The sequence below is a fragment of the Rhinolophus ferrumequinum genome, chromosome 22, assembly GCF_004115265.2.
Source record: "Rhinolophus ferrumequinum isolate MPI-CBG mRhiFer1 chromosome 22, mRhiFer1_v1.p, whole genome shotgun sequence".
Taxonomy (NCBI): Eukaryota; Metazoa; Chordata; class Mammalia; order Chiroptera; family Rhinolophidae; genus Rhinolophus; species Rhinolophus ferrumequinum.
Window position 1 is genome coordinate 28,709,033 of NC_046305.1, and position 18,272 is coordinate 28,727,304.

The window sequence follows — 18,272 nt, forward strand, 5'->3', positions numbered from 1 at the left end:
TGACAATTTAGTGAGCCTACCAGTTCAGGAAAAACCAGTCTCAGTCTTGTTGCTAGAGGTTGGACCTTTGGATAGATGGTGATTTCTGCTAGGGTGGCTTCAGGATTTCCTTCTAGTTCGCAGAGGGGAAATGACCTTTGTACACCCCTCCAAGTCACTGAATCATCTCAGGTGTCTAGGAAGCTGCAAAGGGGAGAGTGGTGCTGGGGAAATCTGAGGATGAGTAGAAAGTGCTGTTTGCTGCATTGCCTCTGTTGATGTAAAGATGTGAGAAGCTTACAGGAAAAAATGTATCTAAGTACTGACTTTGTTGTACGGGTCTCTGATTGGCTTCCACCTCTTTCTTCTGCCTCCTGGGTTTTCCTCTCCTTGCAATGCCAGAATGCACTAGTGTAGCCTGGGAAATCCAGTGGTTGGGCTCTACTTTGGAGCATTGAATCAGGTCTGCAGGCAGCGGCCTCCTGAGCACACGTCCCCTGGCTCCTGGCTGGGATCCATGACGCACCTGCCCACATGTGCCTGCTGTCTGCATCATGCTCTGCTGTGGCTTGGAGGGTGTTTCAGAACCTTTGCACCTGCCAAAGCAGCAGCTCCAGTTGGTCATGACTCAGTAGCCTGTCCTGGTGGCTGAGCGAGGCTGTCCTTGAATCAGTGGGGTGCACGGATGTTCTCCAGCACCCCTGAAAGCCTCAGTATCCACATATGTGACTTGGGTCACAGCTGGGCATTAATTGGTCTCAGTAAAAGCACTTTGATTGGGCTCAGATGAAAGGGGCTCAGAGAGTTCAAAACCAGACAGGGCTTTTGGGGTGAAGAAGGGTGGCAGCTGTTTAGTTGACAGTGGTGGCGGGGGGAGACGCTGGAGTCTCAGACAAGGAGTTTGAGTGTGGAACCCATAGAGTTCCTCACTCTTATCCATCCTGACTGCTGCTTCTGCAGAGCGAGGGCCTGGGGAAGAGCTGGGGCGTGGGGAGGGCTCACTCCAGACGAGAGGTCTCTTCCCTATCCTAGGCTGTTTCCTAGGTGACCGCCCCACCACACCCCCATTCCCTTTCCCTCCCATAATCTGAGAGAGATACTAGCAAATCACACCAAGGTTACCTAGAAGAAGCTCATTTCCAACATCATAGAAATCTAGAGTCCCCGAAAAGGCTAAGTTATTCTCGATTTGACTGGCTTTAAATAGCTTAGACTTTCCTCTGTCTTAGCTCCCATCCATCCTCTGAGCTGGGATGTTCTCCTTGCAGTGCAAGCACTGCATGCCTTCCTGCATTCTTCACATCCTCTTGGGAGAAGGGTAACTCTCATTTCAATCACTTTTGATAACTTTGAGGCTGGGACAGGAATAGGGTTGAGATTTGGGATGGCTTTCTCAGGAGACGCCTGGAAAGGGGAATCAAGGGGGTGGGTGGGAGTGGGGAGCAGGAAAAACTGCCCAGAGCTAAGCTTTTCTTCATGGCCCCTGGGGAAAAACTGTTTGTCCCTGGACTAGTGGAGGTAAGCACTAAATCATAGAATCTCAAAGCTGGAAGGGACCTCAAGGACCCTCTGGTGCTTGAATCTCCTTTGTAATCTCTAATCAAATGGTTGAACAGTCTGAGCTTGCATACCTGAGATGCAGGGTGCTCATTACCTCACAAAGCAACCCAAACCATCTCAGATCAGCCCTGATGCTCAGAAAGTTCTTAATACTGAGTCAATATATATCTTCCTGTGCATCCACTGTGAGGCCCCAGTTCTTTGGGACCACACTAAACAAGTCCAGGCTCTTTTTACACAAAGCCCCTTCAGATAGCTCCTCCCCCAGCTCCTGTACAGCCTGCCCCATGTGGGCAAGTGTCCAAAGTTCTGGAAACAGAGCTCTTCTGAGCATTATTTTTTGGGGAGAGGTGAGTAGGTTGTCAGAGGGTGGAAGACAGGGAAAACGGGGAACCTCCCACTTTATCCATTGGGCTAGGCATGTTGCTCTCCAACCCTGACCACGCTGTGTTGCTTCTGAGCCCTGCCCCCTCTGGCACTACCTTCCCCACACTCCTTCCCCTCTCCCAGTGTCTAGGCAACAGGAAACAAACATGGAGAGCAGAGGGAAGGCTGGTCAGGACAGGCTTAGTGGGGAAGGTTCTGAAGCAGACACACAACCGGCTTAGCTCTGCTGTCTGCCAGCTCCCACATACTTCCCTGGCAACAGCGAGGAAGGCCAGGCAGGCCTAGGGCTGCCCTGGGGGCTAAGGGTGACCAGTTCCCCACTGTGGATATATGTTAGGGAATCCAGATGGCAGAATCAAAGGCAAATTTTATTTCTATAAATTCAATGGTCAGAGTCCCAGTGGACATATGAATCCATCACAAGGTCTCTCTCTCCACATACAAACATGCACATGGTCCAGGTAGATCTTAGTTGCCTAGTACATCCTGAAGGCCTGGCTCTGACAACAGTGAGTGCTCTAGTGGATTGGGTAGAAGGTCCCCAAGGTTCAGTTCTCAAGGATTTTTCCTCCTCAGTCCAAAAGTAACCATCAGCTGTCTCTCTTGATTTCTCTCTGTGGTCTCTAGCAGGGCCCTGGTTTATTTCCCAAGGACCGAAGTATTTCTCTGGCTACCTCTCTCCACTCTCAATTCTCCCAGAACATCTTCAGATATCCTTCATCTCTGTTTAAACGTCCTTTCCATCAGGTCAGGGGCCCTGCTTTGATTACCATACCTCATCATTCTGGAATAAAGGGTTGGCGCCCCTACCCTGTCTGTCTCCCCTACTGGGTGCTCTAGAAGGACAGACCCTGTTTCATTAGTCGCTGCTCCCCAGGCCCTAGTGCAAGGCTGAATGGATTTGCTGAATGGATGAAGGTTCTGCAGGATATGGTTGATCGTGTTGAGGAGAAGATCTCTTTGATCTCCAGGGTCTCTTAATTCTTCAGGTCTGTCATCAGGAATTCACACACTCTTTACAAGAAATTCTTCTTTCCTTCATTGTTCTCTTGAAAACAGTTCAGTTCATAACATTTAATCAACCACGCTTTGCTTTGCTGTGGTGCTCTGCTGACATAGTAGTGGGTTAAGCCACTCCTTTCAGTGATAGGGACCATTTCAGTGCAGTTTGCTCTTATGAGTCTAGGTCAGCTGTAGGATATCACTCATGTGGGCATATCCAGGCTCTCTCCTGGCATCCCCTCTTCTTCTGAGGTGGACCAGTAGGAATTGCCAAGGCTTGGGAAGACTGAGTCCCTGGGTCACATGTGTCTGAAATTCTTGCCTGCCAGCCCAGATCGGGACCTCAGTCTCTAACTCCAACCCAGATCCTGAAACAGAACCCCACACATGGCTCTCATCTCTCTCTCTCTCTCTAACTCTAGCCCTTCCTCAGCTGAACTCAACATTCTCCCATTACACCACCGGTACCACCTATAAGACCACACTGTTCTTGTCTAAGCATGGCCTCACCTGGTAGTCCTCCAATCCGAAACCTTCACTGAGGCAGCAGCTGCAGTGACTCCCTGGCTTCTCCGAGACTGTGTCCTCATAGTGCCTTGTCTGTCCTCTCTGAGACTTAGCAAGTTGCCAATTCCGTGCTGTTCATGACTCCTCCTCCCACACCGTTCCTCAGGCTTTCTCTGCATGACCATTCCAGGGGTCCGCTGCTCACTCCTGAAGGTTGCAGGGGTGAGCCTGGTCTACAAGGGGACTTGGGAGAGTTGCTAAGGAGCCTGCTGACTCTGTGTGTGTGTGTGTGTGTGTGTGTGTGTGTGTAGTTTAGAAAGGGTCAAGTTACAGAGGGAGGGTGATAGAGGAGGGGAGATGGGAGCCTGAGGCCAGGGCATTGGGGGCTGGAGGGATGGTCTGGGCAGGTGAGGGCATGGCCTACAGGGGTTGTGTGGAGTTGCTGTTAAGGGCACTTTGGAGGAAGAGTAGGTGGGCCAACGCCTCTGCCTGTCCTTCCCCCAAATGTTCTGAGGTGGAGCTGCACGTCATCTCAGAAGCAGTCCCTGGGTCTTTGACCTGTCTCTTCCCTCCTTTGTCTCTGTTCACTGCTTTCTAAGCCTCTGTTTGAATTTCTGTCTTAGAATAGAAACATATACAAGCCAAACTGGGGCTTATGCACAAAAGAGCGGCCATTCTCCCCCGGAGAGCTATGAATTTCTCAGGGAAAAAGCAAGAGGCCTTTTTGAAAATTTGTGTTCCCCTGCCTCTCAGTAATCACTGTTTTGCCCTGGAGGCACAGAAGGAACCCCAATAGTCTGAATCTGTCCAGACCTTTATGGGACCTGAAAGGAAGTGGGTGGGGAAATGGGATGGTTGGGGTAGAGACTGGGTGAAGGAAAAAGAGAGGGAGGAACTGGGATAGGGTCCTCCCAGGAGTGGGCCCTCTTCCTCTGTTGAAGATGAAGCTCAGAGAGAAACATGGGCCGTGAGCTAGACCTATGCTATGAAAACTAAGCTGATGCCCAGTGCCCTTACTCCACCACTCTACCCCCCAAACCCGGCACAAGGCAGGAAGGCTGACAGCTTCTTTTATGGGCCCCAAATTGCAAGGAGGTGGCAATTAGCTTTCAGTGGGTCAGAGGAGAGCAACAGTGTAACTTCCTTTTAAGTCTTGGAGAGGCCACTGTGGAGCCCTCAAAAGTGACTATTCCTCTGGGAGCACCTAGGCCCTCAGTCTCCCCCAGCTCCCACCTCCTAGACTCCAAAACCAGGACCCCATCTACCCCCACAACAGTAAAACTGCTTCTGATGGACCTCATCTTCTAGTTTAATTTGGCGTCAGAGCCCCACTCATTGCTAATAGCTTCCTGTGTCCCTCCCCAGATCCCTTTTAGGGAGTGTGATCTGTGCTGAGCTAAGGTCGTGGAGCAGGACTTCAGAGGTTACATTTGTCATGGGATTAAATTGCTTCATACCCCTCAGATGAACTCATACGTATTTGCAACTCTCCCCCAAATGTTGGGTCCCCAATCAACATATGCTATCGGTATACTCCCTAAGCACAGGGATGAAAATTCTTGTTAAACTTGGATTTAGCAGATGGAAGCTGAGGTCTTTCTTTATATATCATAAATAAAGCCTCATTTTTGATCCCCATGAATCTTCTTGCCCATATAACTTTAACCCATGTTCTAACCACAGTCTATTCTAACTCAAATCCGAAACTCAAACCTAAATCAATTTTCACTTCACCCAGTCTTCAATTGAGCTATAACTGCATTCTCAAGCATAACTGTAAATGAAATTAAAACCCTATTCTTTCTCATAAGTGGATCCTGGCTATCAACCCTAGTCTCAGTTCTAGCTGTTATGGTAACCCTAATCTCAACCTTAATTCTCATCCCAACCTGAAATCTGACCTCAACCTCATTCATAATTCCAACTGACTAACCCCAGCCTTCACCCCAACCTTAATCAAGCCTTTACCCAACTCTAACATTAGCTGAAATGTAGAACCCAATTAAACTACAACCATACACTTCAGTTTAACCTAGCCTTACTCCTTTCTTTTCAGTCTCCCTCTTCCTGGTCCCACCTGTTCTCCCTGCCACCCATCACTGACTTTCGTGTTTTTTTCCAATGGGTGTGTCTACTAACCTATAGGGTCACCAAGCCCTTTTCTTAGAGCACTCTGGACTGACAACATCAGGATGCCTAGATGTCCCCCACTTAGTCAGACCCCAGCAGCATCACCTGGCTGAATCCTCATGTTTCTTCAGGCCTCTGTTCCCTATCTGTAAAATGGGCATAATGATCCCTGCTCTCTAGATTGTTCAGGGCAATCCCATAAACCTCAAAAGAAATAAGGAAATGAGGATATTCATTGTGTACATCTGATGGGATCCCAGAGCACCCTGTTATTGTTGGGAGTATGGGTGGAGAGGTTTGGAACGTATAGACTCCTTGTGCTTCCTTATTGCTTCGTCTTATTTTTCCTGGAGGGGTGGGCCCTGGCAGCATCCCTGAGCTCCATCACTCTCCACAAGACTCTTTCTCCTACCTATCCCGTGCCCAATGCCAGGCCCATGTCTTCTGGAGCCAAAGGGAGGCTCGAGGCCTGTTCTGGGACCCCCTAAACCAACCAGCAAGGCTTGACCCTCTGCTTCCTCCCTCTGCCAGCTAGGAGCCTCCCATCCCAATTCCAATCTGCCCAGACCTTGATGGCTTAATCACCCTGACGAGCAGTCCAGGTTATGAGGGTCCTTGGTTTCCCTTCCTGTTCACAGAAATGAGAACACTAAGCAGTCCCTAAAAGAAGTGCACACAGCGGGCTTAGCACTTCTCAGCAGAAAGGTGGCATGCTATAGTGAGCGGGTATACACACACAGAGGCACACCCCCTTCCCTGGCCCTCCTGGTGCTATTCTCTGCAACATCCCTTCACCCACCCATCCACTCACCACACTCCCTCTACACGCCCTGGTCCTTCTCCCCTCAGGCCTCACTGAACTGGTTTTAGTTCTGTGTGGGAGGTGGGGCTGCATCCTCATAACACCCCCAGCTCCCATGGATCCCCTACATTCGAGGATGACCTTGCATCAGGTATGGTTGGGGGGCACAGCTCCAGAGGGGGCAGCCAAGAGAAGATCCTGATCCCCAACACACATCTTCCCTCCCTCATTCAGTTCTGAAGGCCTGATTCCTTTTGAAGGGCTGGAGGCATCAGGGGGAAGGTGGGCTGGCCTTTCCTGGGTCTCTTTCATCTCCTTGAGTCTTCCCTCCAGCCCCAGTGTCCCCTTCCTTTGTGCCCCTTCCCACAGTCCTCTGGGCAGGAGGTGTGTCCCTCAGAGGATCATGGATAGGAGGGGGCAAGATTTGGAAACTGTGCCAGACCTCTGTGCCCTGGGGTCAGTGTTAACCCTTCAAGGCCTGGGCACCCTTCTTCCTCAAGGCTGGCTTCTCCTTCCTCTTCTATTTCCCCAGGGGAAGAAGGCAACAAAACTGAGTGGTGAGGGGAGCTCTGTGGACGTCATAAAATGGGGTGACTTGTCACCTGAGGATGGGGCCAGGAGGAAGTGGAAGTTTAAGAGGTGCCTAATTACAAGTCCCCCTGGCCGCCCTGCCCCACTCTCAGGATAGGGAAGAGCTTGGCTGACAGCTGGGTAATGCCTGGGTAGGTCACTCTGACACCCCGATAATTAGGGCTTTTGGGACTCCTCCCCAGGGCGGGGACCAGGCCCCCTCCCTCCCATAGAAATAACTCCGGCTGCTCCCCAGCTGGGTACTCATTGGACCTTCCTGCCACCCTGGGCAGTGCTGGGCCTTCAGATCCCCCTCCCTCCACCCGTCCCCACATACCCACCACTACCAGCCCAGGGATACCCAGCCCAGGCGGAGGAAACACCGAGCCTAGAGACATGGGAGTTCGAGGAGCATACTACCTTCTACTCGTGTGCCTGAGCCCAGGTATGGGTCTGGGCATCAGGCAGGGATGTCTGCACGACGCCAGATGGGGAGGGAAAGGGGCAGCAAGGGGAACACAGAGGAGCCTAAGTGGTAGTCTGAGATGCCCTGGCAGGGCGCAGCCCACCCTTGCCCTCCTGCCACCCAGGTTTGGATATTGCCAAGGGGCCTCTCCCCAGGAGACCCTTGGTCTTAAAGTTTGGGGCACGTGTCTTTGATGGCTCCTCACTGTGGGGCTCGCACGTACATGCAGTGCTGTGACTGGGAGTACATAGCTGCAGGAACTGGGGGTGGGGTGGATGGTCAGGAGAGCAGCATAGCTGGGTGGGGACGTTGGAGGAGCCCTTTTCACCAATGTGTTTGTATTCCAGCGGGAGGGCCCTTTTCCCACCCCCAGGCCAGAGCCCAGCGCAGGGAGCTGCTTCAAGAAGTTTCTGGCTGTTGTGGTCTAATTGGCTACTCCCAGCTTAGCCAGTGAAAGCCTGGGCCTGAGACCCCCACTCCAGGCCCCCGTGTTGTGAGAGTTCCAGGGTGGTGTTCCCCTACCTAGATGAGGCCCGAGGAGAGGTGGGGATGGTAACTCCCAGAATCCTCTTACCCCACTGGGGCACACCTTGAGGGTAGGGCTCAGGTTGGATGTCATGGCTACCTGCCCAGGTTTGGGCAAGTCCCAGCAAGGGCCATTCTTTGTGGGCATTGCTGGAAATGGCTCTGAGAGTCCCGTGGGATCTGGATTGGGGGTGAGGGAATGAGGTGGAGGAGTTTGTGGAGGTGGGAGTATTTTCAGCTGTTGTGTGTGTTAGTGTGAGAATATGTGTGTGTGTGTGTGTGTGTGTGTGTGTGTGTGTGTGTGCGTACGTGTGTGAATGATTGTGTTTACAGCAGGACATCTGCAACACCCTCTGGTGAGAGCTGGGACATCTCCATGTGTGTGGCTTATGTCCTGGGTGTGTGCTGTGTGTATTTATGCCCCAATACCCTCTTGTACTCTTGTGGCGGCTACCTTTCTTCACTACCTTCCCTTCCCCTCCCTCACTTCCAGAGGAAGGTTAGTAGCTCTGGAAGCAAGCTGAAAATTCACAAAGCATTTACAAGCTGAGACTAGACACTGCTTTTGAGGTGAGACCCTGCAGAGGGTGTGCAGCCCCTGGTCCTTTTGTGGGAAGACAATGAGTCACCACTGCTCTCTTCCTTGGATCTCACTGATTTCCCTTTCTCTCACCACGTCTCCCTGCCCAGCTCTCTCGACCACGCTGGCCTTCTTCCCTCTCTCCAGCCTCTCTTTTTTCTCACGTTCCCTGGGAGTACTTCCTCAGTGCCACAGCAAGAGGAAACAGAGTGAGACACCAGGAAGAACTTCCCCAAGAGAGTGAAGGGGTACAGAAAGGCTGGAGCCCTTAGGAGGAGGTTGAGAAAGTTTTAGGAAGATTGAAAGGCTAGGGTGAGGCTCCCTGACCTGGGACAATGGAAGATACTTAGTCTAGTGCAGGGTGGAAGCACTCTTCTTCCAGCTTTGTCCTGCTTCCCCAAGCCCCCTTCCCTGAATACTTACCCCTGGATGTGAAGAGATTCCTCTGTTTGTGGGTTGCTTACAGGAGACCTTCCTCAGGGTGGAGCTTCTGCTGTCTGCTGAGTTCTGGCTCATCCCTGGTTTGCCTTATGCTGCCCCAGGATCTGGAAGATAGCATCAGGATTCTTATCTCAGGAATGAGCTGGAGTTCTCTTGGCCTGGGGATGGAGGAGGCACCACCAGGTCCCGTTAGAGCCCCAGTAGCTAGCCTGCCTGCTCTAGGTCCCCCTGAAGTCTTGTGGGGTTAGACCATGGCTGACAGCCCAGACAGTGTTCTGGAGGGCAAGTTCAGTGGGGGTGAGCTGTTGGGGGTGTAGGAAGTGTGCCTGCTGGCTTTCTAGAGCCAGGCTAAACTTCTGCATGTCTCGTCTTGAATGAGTGGACTTGAGTGTGCAGTGGGCGTGTCTTCCAGATTAATCTGGACCTGTTTGTGTACAGATGTGTGTCCGTATGGATCTGACAGCATCTGGGTGTAAGAAGGTGGGACTGCATAATACGTACTTGCATTTTGAAGGCTTGTAAGAGTATCTATGTATTGATGTGTTTGGCTGTGACAGTGTATAACTGTGTGTGTGAGACACTCTCTTAAGTGTGAAGATGATGCTAAAAAAGAGTCAGAGAAGGGCAGAGTAGGATGAGTTGCTGAGACCAGGGGCTAAAACTCCAAAGGACCTGCTGACTTTCAGTGAGGAATGCAGGAGAGGGAGCAGGGCTAGGTGAGGGGTCTGGGGGTGGAGAGGGTTCAGAAGACTGGGAGTCAGAGCTTGCCAAGGTTGCGGCCCTGGGTACATACCGCTATTCTGTTCCCCTTTAGGTCCAAATGGTTGGGGCTGGTACTTGCTGGAGCTTTAGAGTAGGGAGGCAGAGGGGCCCAGTGCTGAGCTTCCAGATGCCAGCTCCTCACCCAGGCTGACTCAGTGGAGCAGGCTGGCAGCAGTGGGAGGGGTCTCAATTGGAGTGAGCATGTGGGGGTGGTTATACCCAAGCCATACAATCACACGAGGGCAGGACTCAAAGTCCACACTGCCACACTTCATCACACAATGTTCACACTGTCCTACAGATGCATGTGGCCACAGTCCCAGGCACGCACCATCATTCATGTCATACGAACACAGCCTGGTCACAGTCAAACACAGGAAAGCACTATCACTCAGAGCACTGACACAACCAGGCACATGCTGTCACATAGGCATACAGCCACAGACATGTACTGTCATACACAAGACATATAAAAACACCTCCAGTCTTTTACTCCTTGGGCTGGGAAAGGGACCCCAGAGGCCATGGTGTCCATATGCCTGACTCCAGATAGGAGCACCTCATTTGGTCCAGACAGGCAGCTTTTAACCAGCCAGGATCCTCCATCAGAGCATTTAACTGCTCTATGTGTTCCGTGTGTATGTGTATGTGTGTTTGCATTCGTGCGCATGCATACACACACACACAAAATCATGTAAATATAAAAGTAGACACCTTACCTGGTCATGGCATGAGTATCCTTACATTACATGTATGCAGCCACAAATACTCATAAGCACACATGTACACGTGTGCATGCATATACATGCATATACAATCATGCATATGTACAAGCATATCTAACAGCTATATATATATATATATACACACACACACACACACACACACAAACAGGATTCAGATGCAATCCTACACAGCATAGAATATAGACATATAGACACAAGTGTGCACAGACATGCATACATGCATATACTGTTCATGCACACACACAGACACATACTCGGAGCAGCCCCTCCTCCCTGTGGAACCCCCACTAAGCCTGGGTTGCTGCTGATAGAGAATGGTGGAGGGAGAGGCTGAAGCTGACCACCCAAGCTCTGGTTCTGCTCCCCTCACCCTACCTGTCCTGTCCTTCCCCTAGCACTGCTGTCTGCTGTGCGCATTAATGGGGATGGCCAGGAGGTGCTGTACCTGGCGGAAGGTGACAATGTGAGACTGGGCTGCCCCTACATTCTGGACCCTGAGGACTATGGTCCCAGTGGGCTGGACATTGAGTGGATGCAGGTCAATTCAGACCCCTCACATCGGGAGAATGTGGTAAGTGCCGGACACAGTGTTCCCCTTACCTCTTACTCCATGGTGTCTACCTGGTGGGCAGCCAACACTCTGAGGGGAGGAGGGCAAATAAGGAAACCAAGACCTTGAACTTCCCCCATGGCCTCTCGTGGAACGGAGCAATAGGGAATGAGAGCTCTGCAGTTACTCCAAAGGGATGGCACCTGCCTTCAAGAAGTTCCCAGCCTGATCTTATGCTTTCCAAAATACTTGGTCTTATCTGATCCCACCCATTTTGTAAGAAGTCAGTGGGTCAGGGATCATCATTCTCATTTTCAGCTGAGAAAAGTGAGTCTCAGAGTTGGATGAATTGCCCAAGGCAGCCAATCCACATGACCTTCCTTGGCTCTGCTGTCTCACCAGCTGTTTTCTTCTCTTCTTCACAGTTCCTTAGTTACCAGGACAAGAGGATCAACCATGGCAACCTCCCCCATTTGCAGCAGAGGGTCCGCTTTGCAGCCTCAGATCCCAGCCAGTATGATGCCTCCATCAACCTCATGAACCTGCAGGTATCAGACACAGCCACCTATGAGTGCCGGGTGAAGAAGACCACCATGGCAACCCGGAAGGTCATTGTCACCGTCCAAGGTATGGCCAGGCTCCTCTGGGCTCCCCTTCCTTAGACTTCAGAGCCAAGGCGGCTTGGCCACTCTGAGCCTGGCTCTGCCTCTTGGCTGGGCCTAGCTCACAATAGCCTGCTTCCCTGCAGCTCGGCCTGCAGTGCCTGTGTGCTGGTCTGAGGGCCACGTGGCACATGGCAATGACGTGGTGCTGAAGTGCTTTGCTAATGGGGGCACCCCACCTCTCTCCTACAAGTGGGCCAAGATCAGCGGACATATCCACCCCTACCGTGCTGGGTCCTACCATTCCCAGCACAGCTTTCACTCTGAGCTAACTTACCAGGAGTCCTTCCACAGCTCCATAAATCAAGGTGAGGGGGACCCAGGAGAGGAGGGTGGGATGAGCAGAAGATCAGGAGTACGGCTACGGCTTCTCTAGGTCATCAGTGGCACCAAGTCAAACCTAGAACTCCTGTCTAAGGTAGACAGCTGGGCTTAAGTCTTGGCTGGACCACTGACTGACTGCAAGACTCAAGCAAGTGGCTTAACCTCTCTGTGCCTTGGTTTCATCATGTATGAGAAAGGAATAATAATGTCTATCTTTCAGAGGGTTGTGAAGATTAGATGGGGTGAAGGATGCAAAGCTGCTGGCACACAGAAAAGCTGGCTAGTACTCACAGTTCAACAAAGATGATCAGAGCTGGAAAGAGCCTTAGAATTCCTCTGGTCTAACCCTGTCCTCACTGTACAAAGGAGGAGACCAAGGCTCAGAGAGGGGACCTATTTCCCTAAGGTGAATTAATGGTGTCTCTGACCCGTTGCTGGCAGAGGTATCCTTCCTTGCCTCTCTGTTTCAGCAGGGGAAAGGTGACTCACCTGGAGTGTGGAGTGGACCTGGGTGTGTGTGTGCATATGAAGTGTCCCTCCTTCCATCACCCACCCTACAGCACTTGACGCTGGGGGTGGAGCTCTCAGATACCAGGTCTCTCTGCCTCACTACAGCCCTCTGCTGCTCCTTCAGTTTCAGGTCTGCTGAACAATGGTGACCTGGTGTTGAAGGACATCTCCCATGAGGATGATGGGCTGTATCAGTGCACGGTGGCCAACCACGTGGGCTACAGTGTATGTGTGGTGGAGGTGAAGGTCTCAGGTAGGTACAGTGGCCCTGAGGGCCCTGTGGCTGAGAAGATTGGACTGGAGGAACATGGGCTGTGTTTTGGAGCCTCAGATGGCTTTACCTGCCCATTGCTTCATGTGTAGGTCTCTGCCTTGGGCAGCTGGAAAGCCCTGGGAGAAACATGGGTGTCCCAGGGCCCTCAGTCCCCCCTTTTCCACAGATACTCCGCCCTGGTACCTCCTGATTAGCCAGGCACCTGCCAGGCGGCAGAGAACCTGACTGGTGCCTCTTTCTCTTCACAGACTCCCGACGTGTAGGCGTGATCATCGGCGCAGTGCTGGGCTCTTTGCTCGCGCTGGGCTGCCTGCTGGTGGGCATCTGGGGACTCATCTGCTGCTGCTGCGGGGGAGCCGGTGCTGGCGGTGGCACCTGTGGTACCTTTGGCTACAGCAATGGCGGCAGGGTCGGAGGAGGGGCCTGCAGCGACCTGGCTAATGAGATCAGGTAAAACCTGAGGCATGCTGCTTGCTGCTGTGCAACAGGGGGCCGGCGCCCGGCCCCTCCTCACCCCTGCCTGCCACCCCAACCCTGCCTGCCGCCATCACCACTGAGTGCTGGGACGGCAGCATGTCGACTTGCCACTCATTGCATGGCTTTTCTCTCTCCCCCTTCCCATGCCCAGTCTTCAGCTCTCCTCCCTGCCCCATCTCCCTCCTGTCTGTGCAACAACTCTGTCTTGTCTAGACTGTAAGCTCCTGGAGGGCAGTCCCTGTATTTTTCCACCTTTCCCCTGTATTGCACGGGTGAAAACTCTGGATGTGTATATTTAAGAAGTGTTAACAACAATAGTGCTAATAACTCATATTAGAAACAAACTAAAAATAAACATAGAACAAGACTAGTAGTGCTAATGATTGCAATGACCTGGGAATGAAGGAATAGATGAAGATTGAGGGGGAGGAGATGAGATGAGAGGGACAGGGCAAGATCAGGATTAGTTAAGGAAAGAAGAACCAGAAAAGCAGTTCCTTCTGGAACTCTAAGTTCCCCTCCTTATTAAAGCCGGTGGGAAAACATCAGAAGGGGACTGGAGAGCGCCTAGGCTGTCTGGACACGTGTGGACAAGCTCTGTCTGTTGGATGGAATGACCCGGAATTGCTGCAGGGTCGCCGGCCCAGGAAGAGGCAGAGAGGAGAGTAGGTGGAGGCAGCGCTAGCTACGGAGTGGCCCGGGCCAGGAAGCGCCGAGGGAGGGAGGCGCGGTAGCCCAGACATGATCAAGAGCCCGTGCTCTGCCAGGCCGGGCCCACTCCTCGCAGCTGAGGAGCCCGCTCACCCACCCGCATGTTGTCTCCACAGAGAGGACGCCCTGGCGCCCGGGTGTAAGGTCAGCGGGCGCGGCAGCCGCGTCACCCACCTGCTGGGGTATCCGACACAGACCGTCAGCCGCTCCCTGCGCCGCAAGTACGCGCCTGCGCCCAGCGGCGGACCGGAGGACATGGCCCTGGCGCCATGCACCGCCGCCTGCGAAGCGGGGCCCTCTCGGGTCTACGTCAAGGTCACGAGCGCCGAGCCTGCAGACTGCGCCCAGGGGTCGCTACCGGGCAAGGACGGACTGTTGGTGTGAGCGCGCGCGCCCGCCGGACTGTGTCCCGGCGGGAGGAGGGTGCGGGCTACCTGTCCGAGGCTGGGGACATGCTCGGGCTGCGCCCACCCCGCCTGCCCCAGGCTGCCAGAAGGCTGCGGGCTGAAGGCATTTCCCTAGGGAAATGAGTGGGGAGGCAGAGCCTTACCCCGGAAGTGGGAGGGGAGGGGAAGGGCAGAGAAAGGCCACCCGGAGCTCTCTTTACCTCCCCTGGGCCTTGAGGCTTCAGGAGGAGGAAGAGGTGTCCGAGAGCGGTTGAGGCGGAGGCCCATTGTCCCCAGCCAAGGCAGAGGGCTTCGGGCCTGGCGGGTGGGGTTCAGGATTGAATTGTTCTTTGTGTGAGATCTGGGCTCTGAGGAGGCAGTGTTAGCAAAATAAAGAAACGGTAAAACCTGAGACAGGTGGCTGTGGTTCCACGAAGTGTTGGGCATGGAGTCTGGTGGAGGCTCTGCTCCAGGATGGGGGACGTTGCTTTCTGTTGTCCCGCATTGTTTCTGCACCATTTCCTCCTCAGATAGGTAGCATTGAGAACTGGAAGGGGCTATCTAATCCTACTCCTTCAGTACACAGATGGGGAAATTGAAACTCCTCGGTTTGGATTTTAAATCCAGAATCCCACTTTTTTATTCCAGAGGGTCAGATAGGGGAAACAAGGGACTGGCAGGGATGACCTCTCTGAATGTTCCCAGACCATTTCATCATCCTTTTACCTCCTGCCCTCATCTACCCAATCCTGATTTCTTATCTCTCCCAGATGTATGCCTTCCCTCTCAACAACCAGGAAGGGTTTCAGAGTCATACCCTGGGGTAGAAAGACCTTCAAGGTCATCTAACCTAACCCCCCTTTTAATGCATAGAAGATTGAAATTTGCTGGGCACCCTCTAAGTGTTAGGTGCTTTCTGATATTTTGTCTTATTTAATAGTTACTTTAGTCCTATGAAGTTGTGCGCTATCCCATTACACAGATGAAGAAACTGAGACTCAGAGGGATTAGGTATGTTGATCAAGGTTTTGATCCAGGCTTGTTTGACTCTAGGACATCAAGCTGTTTCTCTGATATTTGAATTCCTTCTACAGCATTTCTGACAGAGGTTATTCTAGCCTTTTCTTGAATACCTCCAGTGGCATCACCCTACCTCCCAGGGTAGCCTCTGACTATCAAAGCTATGACTATCAAAGATATGCTCCTTCTATTGAATCCAATTTTGGTTCCCATAGAGCTTCTATCCTTTGGTCCAAGTTCTATTCTTAGGGAGCCCTAAGCATCGTGTTTCCAATTCCACTGCTTCTAGTGGGCCAAGTGGTTGTACTCCATAACGATGGCTGCAACAGGCACACAACTGCACCTGTGTCTGGTCTAGGGATTGAGGGTCTACTGCAGGGTCACTAGGTTCCACCTACTTCTGCCCAGTCATCTGCCTGTTGAGAGCCCAAGCACTTCTTTCTTTGCCTCTTTTTCCCTTGAGGAGAGAAGCTAGGCTTCCTAATTCTTCCTGCTTCTGTTTCGGGGCCACATGAATTATGGGGTATGGATGTACCTCAAAAGTATCTGGGTTTCAGTTTTCTGAACTGAGGAAGCCCAGAAACCCTGCTTGGTTATAAATAACTAGGAAGCCCTTCCAGTTGGCTTGGGTATTTACAAAAGGGTAATGGCATTGCTGGCTCTGCCTTGATAGAGCTGGGGAAGAAAAAGGAGAGACAATGGTGGATATTGGAGGCATCCAGGGTCTTGGAGTGGGGATGAGGGTTCTTTGGATGGGTGGGGTTACAGAGAGTGAGGGGATTAAACAATGAGGGGAGCAGGGAATTGCAGGAACCATCCATCCCTTCATTTATTTACACACATTTACGAGCACCTATAAGATGACTTGTTAGATAGTTAGATCTTCTGCAGGACACCGGGCCTGGCACTCTTTTGCCCTAAGGCAGGATTGAGTAGGATGACTTGGAGAGGGCCCTCCCAGTCTGAGGAACCTCCTGCAAGTCTCAGCCACCTGCAAGATGGTGAGGGAAGGAGGCAGCCAGCAGGCCATTAGGTTGGGTAAATGACACCTGATTAGCCAACAGGTTGGGTAAATGACATCACCTTCCCCATTCCAGGAACCAGGGAGCCATGCTCAGACAGCCTTCATTTAAAGGGTGAGAACAGCGAGACTCTGGCAAGAATAGCTCATTAAAAAGCAGCAAGAGAGATTTTAGAGAGACTCTGGAAACAACTTCCTGTTAGGGTGACTCACCAGGGAAGCCAAGGAAGTTCCCTCACTCTAGGCTGGATGGCAGTCATCGTCACAGTCATCACTGATGGGTGTGGAAGGAGGGAAGTTTCAGTTCCTAGGATTTTGCTTCAGGGACTCCATGGTCTTGTTATTTCTCCTGCATGAAACCTTGTCAGAGTTAGAGGGGGACACTGGTTGTGGTGAATGTTTAACAGTGGCTTTGGGAGCGGGGTGGGGGTGGATAGGAGGCAGGAAAGCCTTGATTTATAACATTTGCCATTTCTGTGATGTAAATTCTCTACCATGGCTGATTTCAGGCTACCAACATGATGCCCCTGGTGTGGAGTCTGGCGAATGAGCAGTAGTACCCCACCGTGGAGTATTTCCATGTACAGATACCGTAGTAGAAGTCAATAACCTTGAGAGCTGAGATAGGAGTGAAGAGTAAGATAATTAGGAAGTGATGAATTTTGAATACTGATCTCCTTTGTTTTTATATAGCTTATTTAATTGTAAAATTATATAATTTAATTTTTAATAATGGCTTAATTTAACAACTGGCTTGTAAAACTTAGGCGGACCATGCCACCAGGCCAGCAGGAGGCTGTGTGCACACATGCTGCCTCAGGAGAGGGGATCTCAAGGACAGTCCTGATTTTTCTGTTTTTCCATAGAGATACAAACAGCACAGTCAGTTGTCTCCATTCTACTTCCCACTTTCGCCTTTTGTGTCTCTCCCCAGCCTTGTGAGAGCTGAATTCTAGTTCCTGTGGTCAATGAAAAATTATTTAGATAATTTGTGTGTCCTTGATAACCACCAGCAACCTAAGTTGGCATCCAGCCATGGAAAATCTATTCAAGAGACATTCTGAGTCCTTCCTGACTCAGTTCATTCTCTGATCTCTTCCCCATGGTTTAGGAAGTCATCCTCTAGTCATCTTCTCTTAAGCCCCAAATTCTCAAGACCATGAGTAGTATGGAGTCCCAATGAATTTCCTTCTATGTGCTCCTGTTAGAGTAACTATTATCATGTATGCTGCCCAATTACATTTCAGTTACTCTAGGCCCAGTTAGATTGGGGTGAGTCTGGGGAGGGATGAATATTTTTTTCCTGCTTCATTGGAAACAAAGGAATTTTGAGAATTACCTAGTCACTGCTTACGCAGTAGCCTGTCTAGATGCAAGGAACTGGGTCTCAACTTTAGCTCTGTCCCCTGTGCTTCCCATGGAGCCTCCTGGTGAGAGCCTGAGATACCCTTGTTCTGGAGTTTACATTGCATCCAGCCAGTGCATCTGGAGTAATCGTTTCATTTATTTCTGGTGTATGGAAACAAGGCTGATTCCATTCAGTCCCTTGTAATTAGATTAGGAAGGAAGTGCTGAACGGAGAGAGTGTTGAGAGACATGGGACTGTGCAGGCAAGATGGAGAGAATGGTTGCTTTGGGAAATCTGGAAGAATTTGGGTGTGGTTCACCATGCCTGCCAGTGGGCAGTGGACAAGATGGCCTTCTACCACCCTTCTGTAACCTTTGCTCTCAGCAGTCTTCTTGGATGCATTTTGGAAGGACGGGAAGGATGGGACACTGAGCACGAGGCAGGAGACTGAAGCCCTTGACAAGGCAAGAAATCGAGCAGAGGATGGGGCAAAACTGTCAAGCTTATTTTAGAGGTTGAGTTTGAGGTGATG

General features: G+C 51.5%; 1 protein-coding gene and 1 long non-coding RNA gene across 6 annotated transcripts; one reads left to right on the forward strand and one right to left on the reverse strand.

Moving 5' to 3' along the window:
* Positions 1 to 3,476: 3,476 nt before the first annotated feature.
* Positions 3,477 to 14,277, reverse strand: LOC117014732 (uncharacterized). Of its 5 annotated transcripts, none has more exons than XR_004421598.1 (6): positions 14,140 to 14,277; positions 12,961 to 13,214; positions 11,947 to 12,082; positions 11,058 to 11,549; positions 8,932 to 9,053; positions 3,513 to 3,642 (listed from the first exon to the last, which is right to left on the reverse strand). It is a non-coding gene; the product is annotated as an uncharacterized LOC117014732 (long non-coding RNA). The 5 variants fall into 5 exon arrangements; XR_004421599.1 differs by lacking the exon at positions 11,947 to 12,082 and adding an exon at positions 12,483 to 12,653; XR_004421600.1 differs by lacking the exon at positions 11,947 to 12,082 and having other exon boundaries at positions 3,477 to 3,608.
* On the forward strand, positions 9,018 to 15,455 carry VSIG8 (V-set and immunoglobulin domain containing 8). Its single transcript, XM_033092891.1, has 7 exons — positions 9,018 to 9,132; positions 10,853 to 11,028; positions 11,433 to 11,634; positions 11,756 to 11,977; positions 12,628 to 12,756; positions 13,026 to 13,227; positions 14,082 to 15,455. Exons 1-7 carry the CDS (start codon positions 9,039 to 9,041, stop codon positions 14,347 to 14,349), a joined length of 1,293 nt encoding a protein of 430 aa, XP_032948782.1. The 5' UTR covers positions 9,018 to 9,038; the 3' UTR covers positions 14,350 to 15,455.
* The last annotated feature ends 2,817 nt before the right edge of the window (positions 15,456 to 18,272 follow it).